The following is a 19,818-nucleotide window of genomic DNA, read 5'->3' on the forward strand; positions in this document are numbered from 1 at the left end:
AGGACTAAAAAGATTAAGTTTTTCACCTAGGACTGCATACATTTTGCTGTGTATTGGATGCGTGGAATTCTATCTGGATTCTGTCAGTTTGAATAAATAATTTGTCTTTTGCCATTATTTAAACAAGACCATTATCCAGTTTCATTAATAGAGTTTTACTAGAGTGAATAGCAAATGAGTGACAGAGCCCAGCAATGATTTTGTTCTCCATTGCTTGGGTTTTTCACTGATTTGAGCAGAAGCTCCCCAGTGGAAATTTTGTAAACAGCCAGATGGGGAAATTCTCTGATATAACTTTGTGGATGTCCCAGGTTTTATAACAATGGTTTTGGTGTGGCTGGCTAGGTTACTGCCCAGATGGCAGTTAAAGATCACCCCTAGGTAGGACAGCAGATGTCCTTCCCTCAAGGGCATTGGAGAACCAGATGAGTTTTTACAATAACCCTTGGGCTGAATTTAAATATTACCAGCCGTAGTGGTGGGATTTGAACCCGTCTCTCCAAGGCATTGGCCTGGGGTCTCTAGAATACTAGTCCAGAGACATTACTACTACACTGCCACCCCACCACTAGGTGAATTGAGTTATTGCATCTTTACATCTGCAGAACCATCAGAAGGAAAATTTCAGCTGGGGCTGTCAAGCAGCTGCCTATGATCAGGAAAGTCAAAACTCTAATAAAAACAGTGGTGTAAAAATTCTGCAGGTCTGGCACCCTCTGGAGGGAGAAATGGAATTGCAGTTCCTGTCGAATGTAAACCTACCGAATGCGTGTTATTTCAGATTTCCAGCATTGCAGGATTTTGTAATACCATATCTATCTTCAAAAGAGTTTTCCATGTGCCAGTATTATGTGACAGCACGTTAATGCTACAGGCAGACATTCCCCTGTTAAAATTCTAGTGTGTTCAGTTCATGATTGCTGGAAGGAAAATGGGACTTTGGAATCTCTTTATTTGCAGTGATAGACAAAACACTGATTAAACATTTCACAAGAGGGAACAAAGGCTTCACTTTGAAAGTCGTCAGTAGAAGGAGCAGTGAGAAGATGGAACATGGTCTGACAGCTGTTAAAGTCTGCAAACCTGATTAAAAATCTCCCCAAAATGAATAAGGAGGGAATGAGGTGCAGCAAAGGAAAGATCCTCCGGTTTCTGCCACTTGTAGTAGTCCTCCTCTTGCTTATCTACCTAACAAGCTTTAACCTTCGTAAGTATAAAGGATTATCCACGTATGCATTGGGGACTGTACGTATATGTCACTTGCTCATTGTTTTATGTTCCCACTTTCCATAGAAGTCTGTGTTTTTGAGGATCATAGATACAGGAAAATGTTGGTTCAGTTTGTTAATGAACTGCCTGGAGAAATTAGTTGGAAAGTTCAGATGGCTGGGTTATCTTGCCAAACAGTGCTCTTCAGAGTAATTAGGAGTTGAACTAGGTTGTCATAAGATCCATCGCAGCTAAGGAAAAGTGCAGGATACTGATCTATCCCTTCCTTTTTTAGGTAGCCCCTCAGGATCGAGGATGACTTTTTTTCCAGTTGGTGGTGTGGGTCCTAAGGTATCGGTTAATCTAATCTGAATTCACCAGGCCCTGACATAGAAGGGATAGCTGGTGTTCACTGATATGGGTGGGTAGGATGCTTTGGTTATATTCAATTGCTCCATCAAGCATGTAAATGATTCTTTGTTGGTTGAAGTGTTCTACCTTCAATATTATCCACATCATAATAAGGAGTAGCATGAGAGAACAGTACTGTTTCCAATGGGAAAGCCTCTGTGCCCAGCTCATGGACTCTTGCACAATATCATGCAGTTTTCATGACAGCAATCATTCCTTAACCTTGCAATTTGTTTATCACTATCACCAGGAGCATTGAAGTAGCTAACTATTCTTCAAATTCAATTTATTTGTCCTGTGCCTCATGTATGCAAGAGTCACTATAAGGTTTCTGAGGTTGCTGCCTACAGCACTGACCAATCAGACATTATTGACAGAGTGTTCAGACATTCTGCATACTTACAATGGTGTACATGAAATGGACATGTTAAAGCAGCACTTCAAATATCTGGTGATGAGGTATACCACCCAAGTCTCCCAGAACTTTGGTTGCACAACTTAACCATTCTTTAAGACATATAAAAGAGGAAGAAATCAAGTGGCTTGAAAATCTATTTTATTAACAGCTACCGGATTCTGGGTATTCTCATCTTTACTGAGTCATTTATGACATCAGTATGATCCTGATTCTATCTCCACTCACTTGGGAATGGGTCATAGGATGTACAAAGCAGCATACCACTATTGCTTGTGATTTGTCTGCGACTCTCTTGGGAATTGAAATATTCACCATTGTTTCATTGAACAGAATGTCCCTGTGATACATAGCCATTTTAGTTTTGAAGAAAATGTCAAATGCAAAGGATGTGAATTGACGTAGGAACAATGGAGCAAATGAGTGTTCTACTCAGTATTTGGTTTTGCTTGCCTGGAAAAACAAAGTTCAGTAATGCCAGACCACAAGGGGTTAATGAGATGTTCCTTTTGCTTGCCAAGACCTTATAGAGTCTACAGTACAGAAATGGCCTTTCTGCCTATTGAGTGTTCACTGTTAACAAAAAAGATATCCAACCATTCTAATCCCAATTTTCAGCATTTGGCTGATAGCTTTGTATATCTTGGCATTACAAGTGTACATCTATATGTTGGGAGGGTTTTTGCTTCTACCACCCTTACAGGCAGTGAGTTCAAGGTTGAAAGGTTTTTCCTCACATCTCTCTAAACCTTCTGTTACTTACCTTAAACATATGCTCACTGGTCATTGATCTCTTCACTAAAGAGAAAAGTTTCTTTGTGTCTACTCTGCCTATGCCTCCCTGCCATAATTTTGTACGTCTCAATCACATCTCCCCTCCATGTCCTTTGCTCCACGGAAGGTAACTGCAGTCTATCCAATCTTACTTCAAAAGTAAAACTCACCCATCCAAGTAACATGCTAGTAAATCTTCTTCAATCCCCTTTCTTCAGGTTTTTTTTTCACACTTCTTCACAGGAGTCATTAATTTCAAAATTAATCTTGATTACTGCTTAAAGCCAACAGAATCAACAGACCAGGTTTGAGGGGCTGAATTGTCTAGAACATAAATAGAACATAGAAAAGTACAGCACAGAACAGACCCTTCGGCCCACGCTATTGTGTTAAGATTAATCCTAATGTAAAATAAAATAACCTAGCGCACACATCCCTCCATTCACTGCTGTCCATGTGTATATCCAGCAGTCGCTTAAATGTCCCTAATGACTCTGCTTCCACCACCACAGCAGGCAATACATTCCATGTATTCACAGCTCTCTGCGTAAAGAACCTACCTCTGATGTCTCCTCTATACCTTTCTCCTAATATCTTAAAACTATGACCCCTCGTGTCAGTCAATCCTGCCCTGGAGAAAAGTCTCTGGCTATTGATTCTATCCATGCCTCTCATTATCTTGTATACCTCGATCAGGTCACCTCTCATCCTCATTCCCTCCAGAAAGAAAAGTTCAAGCTTAGTCAACCTCTCTTCATAAGACAAGCCCTCCAGTCCAGGCAGCATCCTGGTAAGCCTTCTTTGCACCCTCTTCAAAGCCTCTGTATCTTTCCTATAATAGGGTGACAAGAACTGGACAAAATATTCCAAGTGTGGTCTCACCAGGGACTTGTAGAGCTGTAGCAAAACCTCGAAGCTCTTAAACCCGATCCTCCTGTTAATGAAAGCCAAAACACCATATGCTTTCTTAATCACCTTATCCGCTTAAGTGGCAACTTTGAGGGATCTAAGCACTTGAACACCAAGATCCCTCAATGGACGGCTTTGAGGTATGTAGGGAAGAGGTGTTAGAAATTCTGGAAAGGGTGAAAATAGATAAATTCCCCTGGGCCTGATGGCATTTATCCTAGGATTCTCTGGGAAGCAAGGGAGGAGATTGCAGAGCCATTGGCCTTGATTTTTATGTCCTTGTTGTCTACAGGAATAGTGCCAGAAGACTGGGGGATAGCACATGTGGTTCCCTTGTTCAAGAAGGGGAGTAGGGATAACCCTAGTAACTATAGGCCGGTAAGTCTCACTTCTGTTGTGGGCAAGGTCTTAGAGAGAATTGTAATGGATAGGATTTATGAACATCTGGATAGGAATAATGTGATCAACGATAGTCAGCATAGTTTTGTGAAGGGCAGATTGTGCCTCACAAACCTTATTGAATTCTTTGAGAAGGTGACTAAGGAGGTGGACGAGGGTAAAGCGGTAGATGTAGTGTATATGGATTTTAGTAAGGCGTTTGATAAGGTTCCCCATGGTAGGCTACTGCAAAAAATACGGAGGTATGGCATTGAGGGTGAGTTGGAGGTTTGGATTAGGAATTGGCTGGCTGGAAGAAGACAGAGGGTAGTAGTTGATGGTAAAGGTTCATCTTGGAGTGCAGTTACAAGCGGTGTTCCGCAAGGATCTGTTTTGGGACCATTGCTGTTTGTCATTTTTATAAATGACCTGGAGGAGGGGCTAGAAGGTTGGGTGAGCAAGTTTGCGGATGATACGAAAGTTGGTGGAGTTGTTGACAGTGAGGAAGGATGTGGCAGGTTACAGCGGGATATAGATAAGCTGCAGAGCTGGGCAGAAAGGTGGCAAATGGAGTTCAATGTGGGTAAGTGTGAGGTGATTCACTTTGGTATGAGTAATAAAATGATGGGGTACTGGGCTAATGGTCAGATACTTGGTAGTGTGGATGAGCAGAGGGATCTTGGCATCCATGTACACAGATCTCTGAAAGTTGCCACCCAGGTAAATAGTGCGGTGAAGAAGGCATACGGCGTACTGGCTTTTATTGGTAGAGAAATTGAGTTCCGGAGTCCTGAGGTCATGTTGCAGTTGTATAAGACTCTGGTGCGGCCTTATCTGGAGTATTGTGTGCAGTTTTGGTTGCCATACGATAGGAAGGATGTGGAGGCACTGGAACGGGTGCAGAGGAGGTAAGGCTTTTGCCCGAAACGTCGATTTTGAAGCTACTTGGATGCTGCCTGAACTGCTGTGCTCTTCCAGCACCACTAATCCAGGGTGCAGAGGAGGTTTACCAGGATGTTGCCTGGTATGGTAGGAAGATCGTATGAGGAAAGGCTGAGGCACTTGGGGCTGTTTTCATTGGAGAAAAGAAGGTTTAGGGGTGACTTGATAGAGGTGTACAAGATGATTAGGGGTTTAGATAGGGTTTAGATAGAACCTTTTTCCACGCATGGAGTCAGCTATTACAAGGGGGCATAGCTTTAAATTAAGGGGTGGTAGGTATGGGACAGATGTTAGGGGTAGATTCTTTACTCAGCGAGTTGTGAGTTCATGGAATGCCCTGCCAGTAGCAGTGGTGGACTCTCCCTCTTTTTATGGGCATTTAAATGGGCATTGGATAGGCCTATGGAGGATAGTAGGCTAGTGTAGGTTAGGTGGGCTTGGATCGGCGCAACATCGAGGGCCAAAGGGCCTGTACTGCGCTGTATTTTTCTATGTTCTATCCCCCTGTTCCTCCACACTGGCAAGAATCCTGTCTTTAATCCTTTATTCAGCATTCAAGGTCGACCTTCCAAAATGCATCACTTCACATTTATCCAGGTTGAACTCCATCTGCCATTTCTCAGCCAAACTCTGCATCCTGTCTATGTCACGCTGTAGCCTGCAATAACCCTCGATACTATCAACAGCACCTCCAACCTTTGTGTCATCTGCAAATTTACTAACCCACCCCTGAATCTCCTCATCCAAGTCATTTATAAAAACTGCAAAGAGCAGAGGTCCGAGAACAGAGCCCTGCAGGACACCACTCAACACTGACCTCCAGGCAGAAAACTTCCCATCTACAACCACTCCCTGCCTTCTGTCAGCCAGCCAATTCTGAATCCAGATAGCCAAATCTCCCTGTATCCCATACCTCCTGACTTTATGAATAAGCCTACCATGGGGAACCTTATCAAATGTCTTGCTGAAGTCCATGTACACCATATCCACTGCTCGACCTTTGTCGACCTGTCTTGTCACCTCCTCAAAGAACTCAATAAGAATAGTTAGGCATGATCTGCCCCTCACAAAGCCATGCTGACTGCCTTTAATCGCACTATGCTTTTCCAAGTAGTCATAAATCCTATCCCTCAGAATACTTTCCAAAACCTTGCTGCCCACAGACGTAAGACTGACTGGTCTGTAATTGCCAGGGATTTCCCTATTATCTTTCTTGAAAAGAGGAACAACATTCGCCTCCCTCCAATCCTCTGGTATGACTCCTGTGGAGAGTGAGGAAGCAAAGATCTTTGCCAGCGGCTTAGCAATCTCCTTTCTCACTTCCTGGAGAAATCTAGGATAAATCTGGTCTGGCCCTGGGGACTTAGCAATCTTAATGTTTGCTAAAATTTCCAGCACATCAACTTAATCAATCTTGATCTGTTCAAGCCTGTTTCCCAGCTCCTCGAAGTTCTTATTCACAACAAGGTCCCTTTCCTTAGTGAAAACCGAAGCAAAAAACTCATTTAGGGCTTCCCATATCTGCTCAGACTCTATGCACAAGTTCCCTGTGCTATTCCTGACTGGTCCTATCTTCTCCTTGATGATTCCCTTATTCCCCACATACGAGTAAAATGCCTTTGGGTTCTCCTTAATCCTTCTTGCCAAGCCTTCGTTGTGCTCCTTCTGGCTCTCCTCAGTCCATTTCTGAGCTCCTTTCTAGCAAGCCTGTAATCTTCTAAAGCTGTGCTAGATCCTTGTTTCCTCCACCTTATGTAAGCTGCCTTCTTCCTTTTGAGGAGAAGCTCCTCTGTTCCCATCAACCAAGGCTCCTTAATCTTACCCCTTCTTACCTGTCTCAGAGGAACAAATTTGTGCATCACTCGCAACAACTGCTCCTTAAACAGTCTCCACATGTCTGCTGTGCCCTTCCTGTGGAACAATTGCTCCTAGTCTGTACTTCCCAACTCCTGTCTGATAGCGTCATAATTTCCTTTTCCCCAATTAAATATCTTCTTTTGGTAACTGCTCCTTTCCCTCTCCAAGGCTATGGTAAATATGAAGCAGTTGTGGTCACTGTCACCAAAGTGTTCTCCCACTGCGAGATCTGACACCTGTCCTTGTTGCCAAGCACCAAATCCAAAATAACCTCTCCTCTCATTGTCGTGTCTACATACTGAGTAAGTAAACGCTCCAGAACACACCTGACAAAAATGGCTCCATCCAAACCATCTGCACTAAGGAAGTTCCAGTCGATATTGGGAAAGTTGAAGTCACCCATAACAACAACCCTGCTACATCTGCATTTTTCCAAACTCTGTCGGCCTATCAGTTCTTCAATCTCCCTACTGCTATTAGGTGGTCTGTAGAAAACCCCCAGTGAGGTGGCTGCTCCCTTGCTGTTCCTAACTTCCACCCATACTGACTCAGTAGACAAACCTTCCTCAACAAACTTAACTTCTGTAGCTGCGATGCACTCTCTGATTAGCAATGCTCACTCCCTCCTCTTTTTCCACCTTCGCTGTTTTTTAAACTTTCTAAACCCTGGAACATTTAGCAACCATTCCTGCCCCTGTGAAACCCACGTCTCCATTATGGCCACAACATCATAGCCCCAAGTACTGATCCATGCTCTAAGTTCATCACTCTTATTTCTGACACTCCTTGCGTTAAAGCAGACACACTCTAACCGATTCCTTTGTTTCATCACGTGAGAAAACTTCCCGAAAGATTCGCTACATCCTGTCACTGCCCCATCTACAACTACCCTCCCCCTCAGATATGTAGCTCTGATTTCCACCCCCCTGCCAAACTAGTTTAAACCCTCCCAAACCACATGAGCAAATCTCCCACCCAGGACATTTGTACCTGTTCAGTTCAGGTGCAACCTACCCTTCATGTACAGGTCCCAACTTCCCCAGAAGGTATCCCAATGGTCTACAAATCTGAAGCCCTCCTGCACTAGCTGCACAGCCACATGTTAAGCTGCACTCGCTGCCTGTTCCTCACCTCACAATCTTTTGGCACCGGTAGCAAACCTGAGATCACTACTCTACTCGTCCTGCTCTTCAGCTTCCAACCTAGCTCTCTGTAGATACCTTTCAGATTCTCAATCCCTTTCCTGGCTATATCGTTGGTTTAGTCATGCTCCTAGTTCTTATGTTCATGAGTTCTTATGTTTCAGGCTTCAGGTACTTTTACTGCAGAGAGATAGAAACACCGCAGTGTAGAAGCTTCTCCTACTCTATTGTAAAGTGCCAAGCTATTCCCTTGCCCAGGAGCCAATCAGAGAGCTGTTGTCAAGCTGATGACATTTGACAAGTGAAAGTGAGGATTGCAGATGTTGGAGATCAGAGTCAAGATTAGAGTGACACTGATGATGTTTAACACCCAAACACAAACCAATGAGTTATCTATTGCTGGCTGAATCTCACTTTGTGTGCACACTGTGACGCCATGTCATTTTAATCATACCTACCCCCATTACTTCCAAAGCAACAGTGTAAACACAACACATAATGAGTTCCAGTAACTTGTTTTTAAAAGTGCAGTAATTCTCTCCTTTTGTCCTTGGTTTTAAAAAAACAACCCTATTCCCATTTTAGCTCACAATAAAAAATTAAGAAAATGAAAAACTGTGGTTTCTCCAGTGGTGTGTGACTTACAACAGGGCTGGCAGGAAGTGGTGACCTCATTTATCTGTTGTTTCTGCTCTTCTAGATGGTAGATGTTGTATATTTGTAAAGGAAGCTTGATTGCCAAGATGTCATTACTTTGAAATATCTGTTCCAGATTCCTACAGCAATTAATGAAAATGCTGTTACTTTTCAAGGAGATCTTCAGAATGCCTTTGATCTGTTTCCTTTGTCCTCCTGGAACACTGGCCTTTTGAGAGTTGAGAACGGGAGCTGGTGGGGGGCAGCTGAGTATTGTGTCCAATTCATGGTGATTGATGTTGCAGCATTTTTTCCTGTATGCTTGTGGAGCTGGCTTTAAGAAGGACGTAATGTTTGTGTGATGTTCCCTATTCTCACTGAAGAATGTTCTGGAAATTTTATGATTTTTCTAATATTCTAATATGTCACTGACATACAGTGCAAGTCTCACTGCAGGACAGGAATGCAGTGAGGACAACTACTCCACATATCAGGGCTGATATTAACTTGTTAAGGTGCTTGATATCAAACACTCGCTGCTGCAGTTGTAGAAGGCAGATGTGACTCAGCAGTTCCCTTGTCAACTGGTGGCGTTTTGAGAGACTGGTTGCCTATGGACGAAAAGTGCGTGATTGATTCCAGACTCTTCACCTCAATATATAGGAGATTGACCAGATATGCATTGCTATATTACCGTGTGAAACTGTGCGAACTGTTCTATCCAGATTGCATTAAACACCAATATCCAACAACTGTATTTTTAGTACTTTGTTGTTTCCTGCAGCCCAATCTCATCAGGTAAATGCTCAGAAATCAGAGACAGAAATCCAGGAAAATGACTATCATAAAAACAAGGTAAGATTGACAGTGAACCCCATCCCCCAATAATATCATATCTTTATCCCCAATGTCAGTATATGTCTGTATGTTGTTGATGATGTTCTGCATCTGTTGAAGAGGGTGCATTACTCAGAAAGGGGACTCTCACATGCTAGCAGGGAACTGTGGAATTATGCTCAAGAATAATTTAAATCTAAAATAAATTCATACCTTATCTAGATTGTCCGTATGGAGTTTGCACATTCTCCCCGTGTCTGCATGGGTTTCCCCCGGGTGCTCCGGTTTGCTCCCACATTCCAAGATGTTTAGGTTAGGGTGAATTGGCCATGCTAAATTGCCCATAGTGTTCAGGGATGTGTAGGTTAGGTGCATTAATCAGGGTAAATGTTGAGTAATAGGGTAGTTTAATGGGCCCAAGTGGGATACTCTTCACAGGGTTGGTGTGGACTTGTTGGGCCAAATGGCCTGTTTCCACACTGTAGGATTCTATGATTCTAGGCTATAAAAATGCAAAGTGCTGAAATTCATTCTTAATGGAAAAGAAATGCAAATGTTGAAGTATTGTGTTAAACCTGAATAGAACCTTGGTTAGTTGACACTGAGGAGTACTGTGCACTGTTCTAATCTCCTCATTATGGAGAAGGTATAGATATATGGACATAAAATACAAAGCTGATTTACGAGATGAGGAAAGATTTCACTGGTTGCATTGTTTTCCATAAAGCTCGTGGCAGTCTTTAAAATAAGATGGTAACAAAGAACAGAAGAATATAGTCATAGTGGGAATAGGTTGAAGCTGTCTGTAGCATAAACAGTGACAGAATAATTTGAATCTGAGCTTTTAAATTCTGTAATATTTTGCACCAATCAGCTAAATGAAGGCAAATCTATACTTGAGCTCTATATAAACCCGTCCTAGTGCCAGCTCAGTTTGACCCATTCTTCTTCTTAACATCACTCAACACAAATCAAACTATCTCTGGGATGTTCCAATTGACCACTAGTCTTCAAGGGAGAGAATTTCCAATGTCCACTATTTTCTGTGAGAAGAAATCTCTGCTGATTTCACTCCAGAGTAGACTGTCTGTAATTTTAATATTTCTGAACCCTTGATCTCTCCAATCAGATGAAATAATTTGTTTGTACGTATCATATTAAATTACATTGCCATTTTAACCTTTTGATTAGTTTACCTCTCAATTTTATAAACTCACAATTTAATTTTCTTAATCCCTGGATCATTCTGGTGTAACTGTGCCATACCTCTTCAGTGGCCAATATGTTCTACCTGAGGTCAATAAAGTCATAGAATCCTAGAACACAGAGGCAGGCCCTTTGGCCCAAAATGGTCCATGCCAACCAAAATGTCTGTCCATGTTAACCTCACTTTCCCTGCATTTGGCCCATATCCTTCTAATCCTTTCTTATCTACGTATTTGTCCAAATGCTTTTTAAATGTTGTTAATGTACCCACCTCAACCACTTCTGTGGCAGCTCATTCCGTATATGTATCACCCTCTGTGTAAAAAAAAGTTGCCCCTCAGGTTCCCTTTTATTCCTTCCCCTCTAACTTTAAACCGATGCCCTCTAGTCTGTAATTCCCCAACCCTGAGAAAAAGAAAAGTGTATTCACTCAATCCATGCTCTCATGACATTTATACACCTCTATAAGGAACCCCTTAGTCTCCTAGCCTCTAAAGAAAAAAGTCCTAGTTTGTCCAACCTTTCCCTATAACTCAGACCATTGAGTCCTTGTAAACTTCTCCTGCACTCTTTCCAGTTTAATAACATTCTTCTTATAACAAGGTGACTAAAACTGAACACAATATCCAAGTGTGACTTTACCAATGTTCTGTACAACTGCCACATAACTTCCCATTTCTATACTAAATGCCCTGACTGATGAAGGCCAGAGTGCCAAAAGACTTCTTCACTGCCCTGTCTACCTGGGACTCCACTTTCAGAGAAACGTGCACTTGAACCTCAGGGTCCTGCTGTTCCACTACACACCTTAAGGCCCTACTATTCACCATGAAACTCTTATGTTGATTTGACTTTCCAAAATGCAAAACCTCACACTTAACTATGTTAAACTCCATTTGCCATTTCGTAGCCCACTTCCCCAGCTGATCAAGGTCCTGCTGCAACTTCTGATAACTTTCCTCACTGTCCATGATACCCCTGTTTTTAGTGTCATCAGCAAACTTACTAATCATGCCTTGTACATTTTCATCCAAATGATTGATATAGATAACAAGCAGTAATGGGCCCAGCAGTGACCGCTGAGGCACTCCACTCATCACAGACCTCCAGTCCGACAAGAATCCTTCCATTATTGCCTTCTGCTTCCTACTATCAAGCCAATTGTGTATCCAATTTGCCAGTTCACCCTGGATTCCATGCAATCTAACCTTCCAAAGCAGCCTACTATGTGGAAGGCTTTACTTAAATCCATATAGACTACATATACTGCTCTGCCATTGTCGACCTTCCTGGTCACTTCATCAAAGAATGCTAACAAATTTGTGAGCCATGCTGCCTATTCCTAATCAAACCCTGTCTTTCCAAATGCATGTATTATATATCTTATCTCAGAATCTTCTCAAGTAACTTAACAACCACAAATGTTAAGAAGTAAACACTGTACCTAGATATGGGAGGTATTTAGGTATGTACCTGGGTATGGTTCAGTGTAGTTTATGTAACTAGCACAACTTCCAACATCTTTAAATGGCAGCCCCTAACCCTAACCCTATTCCTATAAGTAAAATTCTTAGAGTGTTTAGCAATTTGGGAAATCTTATTCCTGAAGAAACTGTTGACATACCCTGCCTATACTTTTAATGAGACATTAAACCAAATTTTTCTGCCCTCTCAAGTTGACATGCAAGATCCCAGGGAACTTTCCAAAAGGCAGTATCCTGGCCACATTTGCATTTCAATCAACATAATTAAATTCAGTGATTGATCTTGCTCCCAGTTAAACAGAAGTTGCTGTGCCATAGCCCCCACGTTGCAAACTTGAAAAATGTCCTTGTAAAGTGAAAGGAGCTATTATTTAAAATTTGTATTTGATTTTTAATTCAGGTTATAAAATGCAGATTTAAGTAACCTGGGCATGCAGTGCCTTGTGAGCCTTGCCAGTGTGACTGTGTCTGTAATACTGAGATGCAGCAAGCCTATGTTCTGCAATTCCTACGCCAAAGAACTACAGGGAAAGGCAGCATTTAGAGACATAACAGACAAAGAAAAGCGAAGAAAGGAACAGTCTATAATAGTTCATACAGTTGTTAAGTTTATAAGTATTAAGTTTAATTAACTAATTTAATAGCCTGTTCTTGTTCTTGCATAACTTTGAATGGGGTCAGCACATGGATGCTTCAAAGTTAATGAATTCCGTGGATAAAAATCATAGAGAGAAGTGTGACAACAGCAATTTCCAAATCAATCGGGTCCAAGCTGCATTCCAAGCTTCTTTGATGAAGAATGAAGATATTTTGCTTAAAAGCTATCTTGAAGGATGGACAGAACTCCAAAAGTAAGCAAACAAAATATTAATCAAATCATCTTAATCTGACAGCACAGGCGAAGTTGGCAAAACAAAGGTAAGTATTGAGAGAAATATATGTAAATGCATGGAATGCGTTGCTGGTGGAAGCAGAGTTATTGGGGACATTTAAGCTACTGCTGGACATGCACATGGAGAGCAGTGAATTGAGGGGCGCGTAGGTTAGGTTATTTTATTTTACATTAGGATTAATCCTCTGCACAACATCGTGGGCCAAAGGGCCTGATCTGTGCTGTACTTTTCTATGTTCTATAAAGAAGAGTAGGTTTATGTCAGTGTAGATAGATCACAGGACAAATACCTGGATGTTGAGACCAGAATATCTGTGAGATGTAAGTGAAGAAAAATGACTGAAGGATGCTGGACAACAAAAAAAAGTGTTCTGGAGTTTGGATACAGGGAATTGGGGAACTATTGGAGCTTGGAGGGAACTAGGTGAAGGGAATATGAAAGGGTCATGAGACCTTGTGTATGATAGGTCCTGACCTACTGTGTTTTTGATGAACTGAAGCTTGTAAAAGGCTGAGGCATCCAAACAATCTAGGAGATTTTTAAAAAAACTTAAATTGTGAATGATGAGGTATGAACAAGGATGTCAACAGTGAAGCAGGACAGATATTGCAATGCAGTTGGTATTATTGTGAAAGGTAAGGAAACAGTCTTTACTACTCTTAATTATGGGAGTAATATGGTAGCATGAGTTAACGATTGGTTAACATACAGGGAACAAGACAGTTGGGGTTAATGGATCTTTCTAGAGTTTGGAAAGACATAACTCGTGGAGTTCCACAAGGTTCAGTCTCAGGAGCCCAATTATTTACTATTTATATTAATGATTTGGAGGAGAGGACAGAGTGTAATGCATCCAACTTTGTTGACAAAAATAGATGGGAGGGCATGTTGTAATAGGACATAAAGAATCTGCAAGGATATATGGAAATGTTGAGTAAATGGGCAAAAACTTGACAGTTGGAATTTAATGTAGGAAATTATAAGGTTAGGCACTTTGGGAGGAAGAATTAAAAGGCAGACTATTATTTAAACAGAGATAGACTCCAGGAAATTGGAACACAAATAGATCTGGGTAGTCCTCTGCATGGAATACAAAAAGTTGCCAGGTGTAGCAAGTAATTAAGAAAGCAAATGGAATTTTGGCCCCCATTGCTGGGAATTAGAGTTTAAAAGTAGGCAAGACTTTTATCAAATGTACAGGGTATTGGTGAGACCACATCTGGAGTATTGCATTGTTTTAGCCTCTGTATTTAAGAAAGGATACACTGGCACTGGAGGCAATTAAAAAAATGATTCACTGGCCTGGTTCCTAGGATGAAGGAGTTGGATTTATTAAGAATGGCTAAACACATTAGGCATTTGTTTATTAGAGTTCAGAAGAACGAGGGGGGTGATCTCATTGAAATGTTAAATATTCTGAGGTGTCTAAACAGGTTAGATTTTGAGAAGATGTTTCCACTAATGAGGGAATCTCAAACTAGGAAACAGCAATAAGTCACTTACCTAAAATTGAGATGCAAAAGAATTTGTCCTCCCAGAGTTTTGTCTGGAATTGTCTACCCCAGAGAAGTGTGGAGGTTAAATCATGGAAGAATTTAAAAATGAAGTTGGTAGATACTTGAAATCTCAAGGAGGTAAGAACTATAAGAAGCTGAATGGAAAGAGGAATTGAATCCTGGGAGAGATCAGTCATAATCTTACAGAATGGCAGACCAGGCATGAAGGCCTTTTCCTATTTCCTGTGTTCTGTGAAATATAAGGGTACATGAACGTTGAATCAAGTAGTAGCATTTTAATAATCACAAACCACGTCATGTAGAAAAATGTCCAAGAGTCACTTTACTGGGGTGTGATTTGCCAAAAAGATGACACCGAGCCATAGAACAGGACAAGAAACCAAAGGGTTGCTCAAAGTGAAGATTTGAAAGGATTTCTTAAAAAACAAAGGGTAAGGTTATTGAGAGAATTCTCGAGTTTGGAGCTTAAACAATTGGTGGTGTAGCTAATAATCATGAGGAAAGAGAAATGAGGATTTAAGCCTTTTAAGGCTAAAGTTGGAGAAATATACAGTTCTCAGAAGTTTATAGGGCAGAAAGAGCTTACAAAGACATGGAGGAGTAAAGCATGGTGATTTTTGAGCCTAAGGATTAATTGTAGCTTTGCCAACCTCGTACTGTAGTCATTTGTGGGTCAAGGAGTAATACCTGAATGAGGGCTGGTACAAGATAGAATTATTTTGTTTCTAACCTTGTGCTGTATCTGTCCTGACAGCGCATGATATGGATAGTATACAGGGAGCTGTTCTTTCAGTTTAACAGAGTAGAGGAAGCTTAACCCCATACCATACTTGCTTTGGGAATATTTGATGGGATATATGGCCTGCAGAGTTTTGGATTAACTAAGGGAGGCATATCTGGAAACATTGGAATAGTCAAATCTTGAGGTAATAAATGTAAATGAAAGAGAGCAGGTTTGGAGACAGGATTTATTACAGAATGACAGCGTGTGATCTTGGTGATGGATTGAACCCTTCGCTCAGGGTCAAATATTGATTTAAAAGGTTGTTAGCAATCTGGTTGAGATAGGACAAAGAATTAAATAGGAATTTTTGACAGAGGCTAAAGAAAATGACTGCTTTTTCCTAAATGGATACTTAACATCTTTCAGGACATGTTCCATTTTTTTTTGACCTTTTTAAAGGGAAATTTCTTACTTTTGGGAGTATTTAAACCCTCAGTTTGACTGGTTATGAAAATCAATTGAGTCCTTTGTTGACACAGATAAATTGTTGTTGAAACCATAGACACCCAGAAAAGCTAAGCTATTGCAGTACAACAACAGGCTACTGGTCCAGAAGGGCTTTTGCCCGAAATGTCAATTTTGCTGCTCGTTGGATGCTGCCTGAACTGCTGTGCTCTTCCAGCACCACTAGTCCAGTATTTGCTTTCCAGCATCTGCAGTCATTGTTTTTACCTTACTGGTCCAGTACAGTCAGCTCCTGTATGTCAAATGTCAAATCTAAACCATCTACTTAGTTTGTTGACTTCAATCTTTTATAATCCAGTCCACCCATTTTTGCCTAAATTTTGTTAAAGATGACAGAGGGGAGGGTGGTGGATAATAACGGCTATTAATGTTTTACTGTCTATGATGATTACACATACGATAGTGTTAAAGCAGTTTTAGCTCATGGAATAACTTTCCATTAATCTAAATGTTTGTGAAGACTATCCAAAAGGACCAACTTATTCTTTGGATAACACCAAATAAAGGTAAATATTCATGTATGATGTGAAATTAGATTAGATTCCCTACAGTGTGGAAACAGGCCCTTTGGCCCAACAAGTCCACACTGACCTTCCGAAGAGCAATCCTCCCAGACCCATTCCCCTACATTTACCCCTGACTAATGCACCAAACACTATTGGTAATTTAGCATGGCCAATTCACCTAACCTGCACATCTTTGGACTGTGAGAGGAAACCGGAGGAAACGCATGCAGACATGGGGAGAATGTGGAAACTCCACACAGATAGTTGCCCAAGGTGGGAATTGAAGCCGAGTCCCTGGCGTTATGAGGCAGCAGTGCTAACCACTATGCTGCCCTCTACATAATACATGAATATAAATACATAAAAAGAATTACTGAAGGGCAGATCCACATTTAAAACACCCCAAGTTTACATAAACTGGCATGAATAATACTTCATAGCTTGATCCAGAGAATGTTGTACAGCCGTGCAGAAGCATCTAACTCCTGTGATGTACCTGTCTTGCACATGTTTGTGGAGAAGAGGGTAGAGGCAGTTTTACTGTCATTTTAAAATTATAGGGAGTGAGTGACAGTGTTGAGGGAGCCTAACTTCCAATTTAAAAGAATAGAGGCAGCTTTACTTCAATTCTAACCTGTGTTGTACCTGTCCAGTGGGAGTGTTTAATGGGGACAGTGTTGAGGACAGTTTACTTTCAATTTAGAAGAGTGATTAGAGCTTTACTTTGTAGCTGACACCGTGCTGTCTCTCTCCCTGGGAGTGTTTGATGGGGGACAGTGTAGATGGAGCTTTACTCTGTATCTAACCCTGTGCTGTCCCTGTCCCTGGGAGTGTTTGATGGGCGGGGGGGGGGGACAGTGTAGAATGAGCTTTACCCTGTATCTAACCCCATGCTGTCCCTGTCCTGGGAGTGTTTGATGGGGACAGTGTAGAGTGAGCTTTACTCTGTATCTAACCCCATGCTGTCCCTGTCCTGGGAGCGTTTGATGGGGACAGTGTAGAGTGAGCTTTACTCTGTATCTAATCCCATGCTGTCCCTGTCCTGGGAGTGTTTGATGGGGACAGTGTAGAGTGAGCTTTACCCTATATCTAACCCCGTGCTGTCCCTGTCCTGGGAGTGTTTGATGGGGGACAGTGTAGAGGCAGCTTTACTCTGTATCTAACCCCGTGCTGTCCCTGTTCCTGGGAGTGTTTGATGGGGAGACAGTATAGAGTGAGCTTTACTTTTAAAAAAGAGTAGAAGTTGCTTGCTCTGTTTCCAACTCTGTGCTATATCTGTTATGGTTCTGTTCACGGAGCTGGGGATTTGTGTTGCTATATCTGTTCTGGGAGTGTTTGATAGGAAACACTAGATAAAACAAGGAAGGATTAATTATGCAGTAATTGATTGTTGAGTAAGAGATGTGATTGTGGCACGTTGTTAGCAAGGAGTTTTAGTTATCTGTTCTCATTTTCCAGCACTAGGCATTGGCAATGGTCTAATGGTTCTCACATGACTCGGCTCCAGAGCGAATATGATGAAGCCTATTGTTCCTGAAACACAATTTGGTTTGTTTTCAGATTTATCGACGCACTTGGCACCATATTTGGATTTATATCGGAAGAAGTTACCAGCAAAATAAGAATACTCATTGAGCATCAGCAGGGAGTGCATGGAAAGGAATACATCTCCATGAGGTCCATGATAAACTATGAATTAAAAAATAATGTGGTTAACTTGCATGAACTTCCCAGAGACCGTCTGCAATCCGGCTGCCGCACTTTACTCCGTCTCCATCGAGCACTGCGGTGGCTGCAGCTCTTCCTTGATAACATAAGGACCAGCTCTGAGAATGACTCGATGTCCATCAGTTGCGCAGAAGCCTATGAACAGTCCCTTGCTAAATATCACAGCTGGCTTGTACGAAAAGCTGCTGGGTTTGCATTCCTTGCCCTTCCAGCACGGACAGAGTTCCTTCAGATCCTATGTCTGGAAGGCGGCAAGGAGACCAAAGACAAACTTTGGAGTGCTGTGAATTTGATTGAGAGAGTTTATAATGTTACACAAGGAATGTATGCACAGTATAATATGCTTGAATTACCTTAGAGTAAAAAAATGTTTGCCAATCAACAAGGAGATTAGTTTCCATCAATAGAATTCCTCTAGGTTGCCTTCAAGGAGGCAATAAAATTGTTGCATTTCAAAAGAAAGGTTGTGTTTTATATAATGAACCATTTATTAAAAATATTCAAGAATTTTAACTCTAATGAGCAGCATTAAGATAATGAGCGCTGAAAGCTGAATACTGGAGAAGGAGTGAGAAGTGGAATTGAAATGGTCACTGCCAATTTTAATTCCCCTTCCCACTCCCTCGATATGTCTATCCTCCGCCTCCTCCATTGCCACAGCGAATCAGACCGCAAATTGGAGGAATAACACCTCGTCTTCCACATAATTTCAAATAACCCTCCCACCTGTCCCCTCCTCCCTTCCCAATCCCCCCTCTGACCTTCACTTCCAGCTACTGACCAGATTCATTCCTCCCATCGACCAACCAGGTTGTAGCCACCACCTGTGTTTACCTATCACTACCTTACCATCTGACCCTCTCCCCACTCAAAATCTTCCCCTCTATCTGCAGCTCCCCCTATCCTCAGCTCTATTCTCGAAGAGTTATACCTGAACCGATGACTTCTCCACCTCCTGATGCTGCCTGCTTGCTGTGTTGTTCAAGCCTCCCGCTTGTTTACTTTGGATTCCCAGCATCTGCGGTTTTCGTTGTCTCTGAGTGAGTTACTTAGGACTGAGTGAATCTATTATGGTTAGTACAGTTATGAAGGATGAACCTGATTGATTTTGATTTTGTTTTACAAGATTCACTGAAACCAATGATAGAACATAACAGATCAGTACAGGCCCTTCGCTCTCGATGTTGCACTGACCTGTGAAACCAACCTGAAGCCCTTCTAACCTATACTATTCCATTCTCATCCATATGTTTATCTAATGCCTATTTAAATGGTCTTAAAGTTGGCGAGTCTACTACTGTTTCAGGCTGGGTGTTCCACGTCCATACTACTCTGAGTAAAGAAACTACCTCTGACATCTGTCCTAGATTGATCAATTTAAAGCTATGAGGTAAAAACAATGACTGCAGATGCTGAAAACCAAATACTGGATTAGTGGTGCTGGAAGAGCACAGCAGTTCAGGCAGCATCCAACGAGCAGCAAAATCGACGTTTCGGGCAAAAGCCCTTCATCAGTATTCCTGATGAAGGGCTTTTGCCCGAAATGTCAATTTTGCTGCTCGTTGGATGCTGCCTGAACTGCTGTGCTCTTCCAGCACCACTAATCCAATTTAAAGCTAAGTCCGCTTGTGCTAGCCGTCACCATCCGAGGAAAAAGGCTCTCCCTGTCCACTCTATCTAACACACTGATTATCTTATAAGTCTAAATTAAGTTTCCTCTCAACC

At 41.7% G+C, this 19,818-nt stretch overlaps 1 protein-coding gene across 1 annotated transcript; it reads left to right on the top strand.

Annotated features, from left to right (window-relative positions):
• Nucleotides 1–950: 950 nt before the first annotated feature.
• On the top strand, nucleotides 951–18,532 carry LOC140492390 (ceramide-1-phosphate transfer protein-like). The gene is made up of 4 exons (XM_072591307.1): nucleotides 951–1,207; nucleotides 9,458–9,528; nucleotides 12,882–13,051; nucleotides 17,926–18,532. The coding sequence occupies exons 1-4, from the start codon at nucleotides 1,105–1,107 to the stop codon at nucleotides 18,449–18,451; spliced, it is 870 nt and encodes a 289-aa protein (XP_072447408.1). The 5' UTR covers nucleotides 951–1,104; the 3' UTR covers nucleotides 18,452–18,532.
• The last annotated feature ends 1,286 nt before the right edge of the window (nucleotides 18,533–19,818 follow it).

The sequence above is a fragment of the Chiloscyllium punctatum genome, chromosome 21 (assembly GCF_047496795.1).
Source record: "Chiloscyllium punctatum isolate Juve2018m chromosome 21, sChiPun1.3, whole genome shotgun sequence".
Classification (NCBI taxonomy): domain Eukaryota; kingdom Metazoa; phylum Chordata; class Chondrichthyes; order Orectolobiformes; family Hemiscylliidae; genus Chiloscyllium; species Chiloscyllium punctatum.

Excerpts from the sequence above, each read along its gene's own strand:
- LOC140492390 (XM_072591307.1), top strand. The coding sequence starts at position 1,105 with ATGAATAAGGAGGGAATGAGGTGCAGCAAAGGAAAGATCCTCCGGTTT. Across the intron at positions 1,208-9,457 it reads CCTAACAAGCTTTAACCTTC|CCCAATCTCATCAGGTAAAT; the intron begins GTAAGTATAAAG and ends TGTTTCCTGCAG. Across the intron at positions 9,529-12,881 it reads ATGACTATCATAAAAACAAG|CACATGGATGCTTCAAAGTT; the intron begins GTAAGATTGACA and ends GAATGGGGTCAG.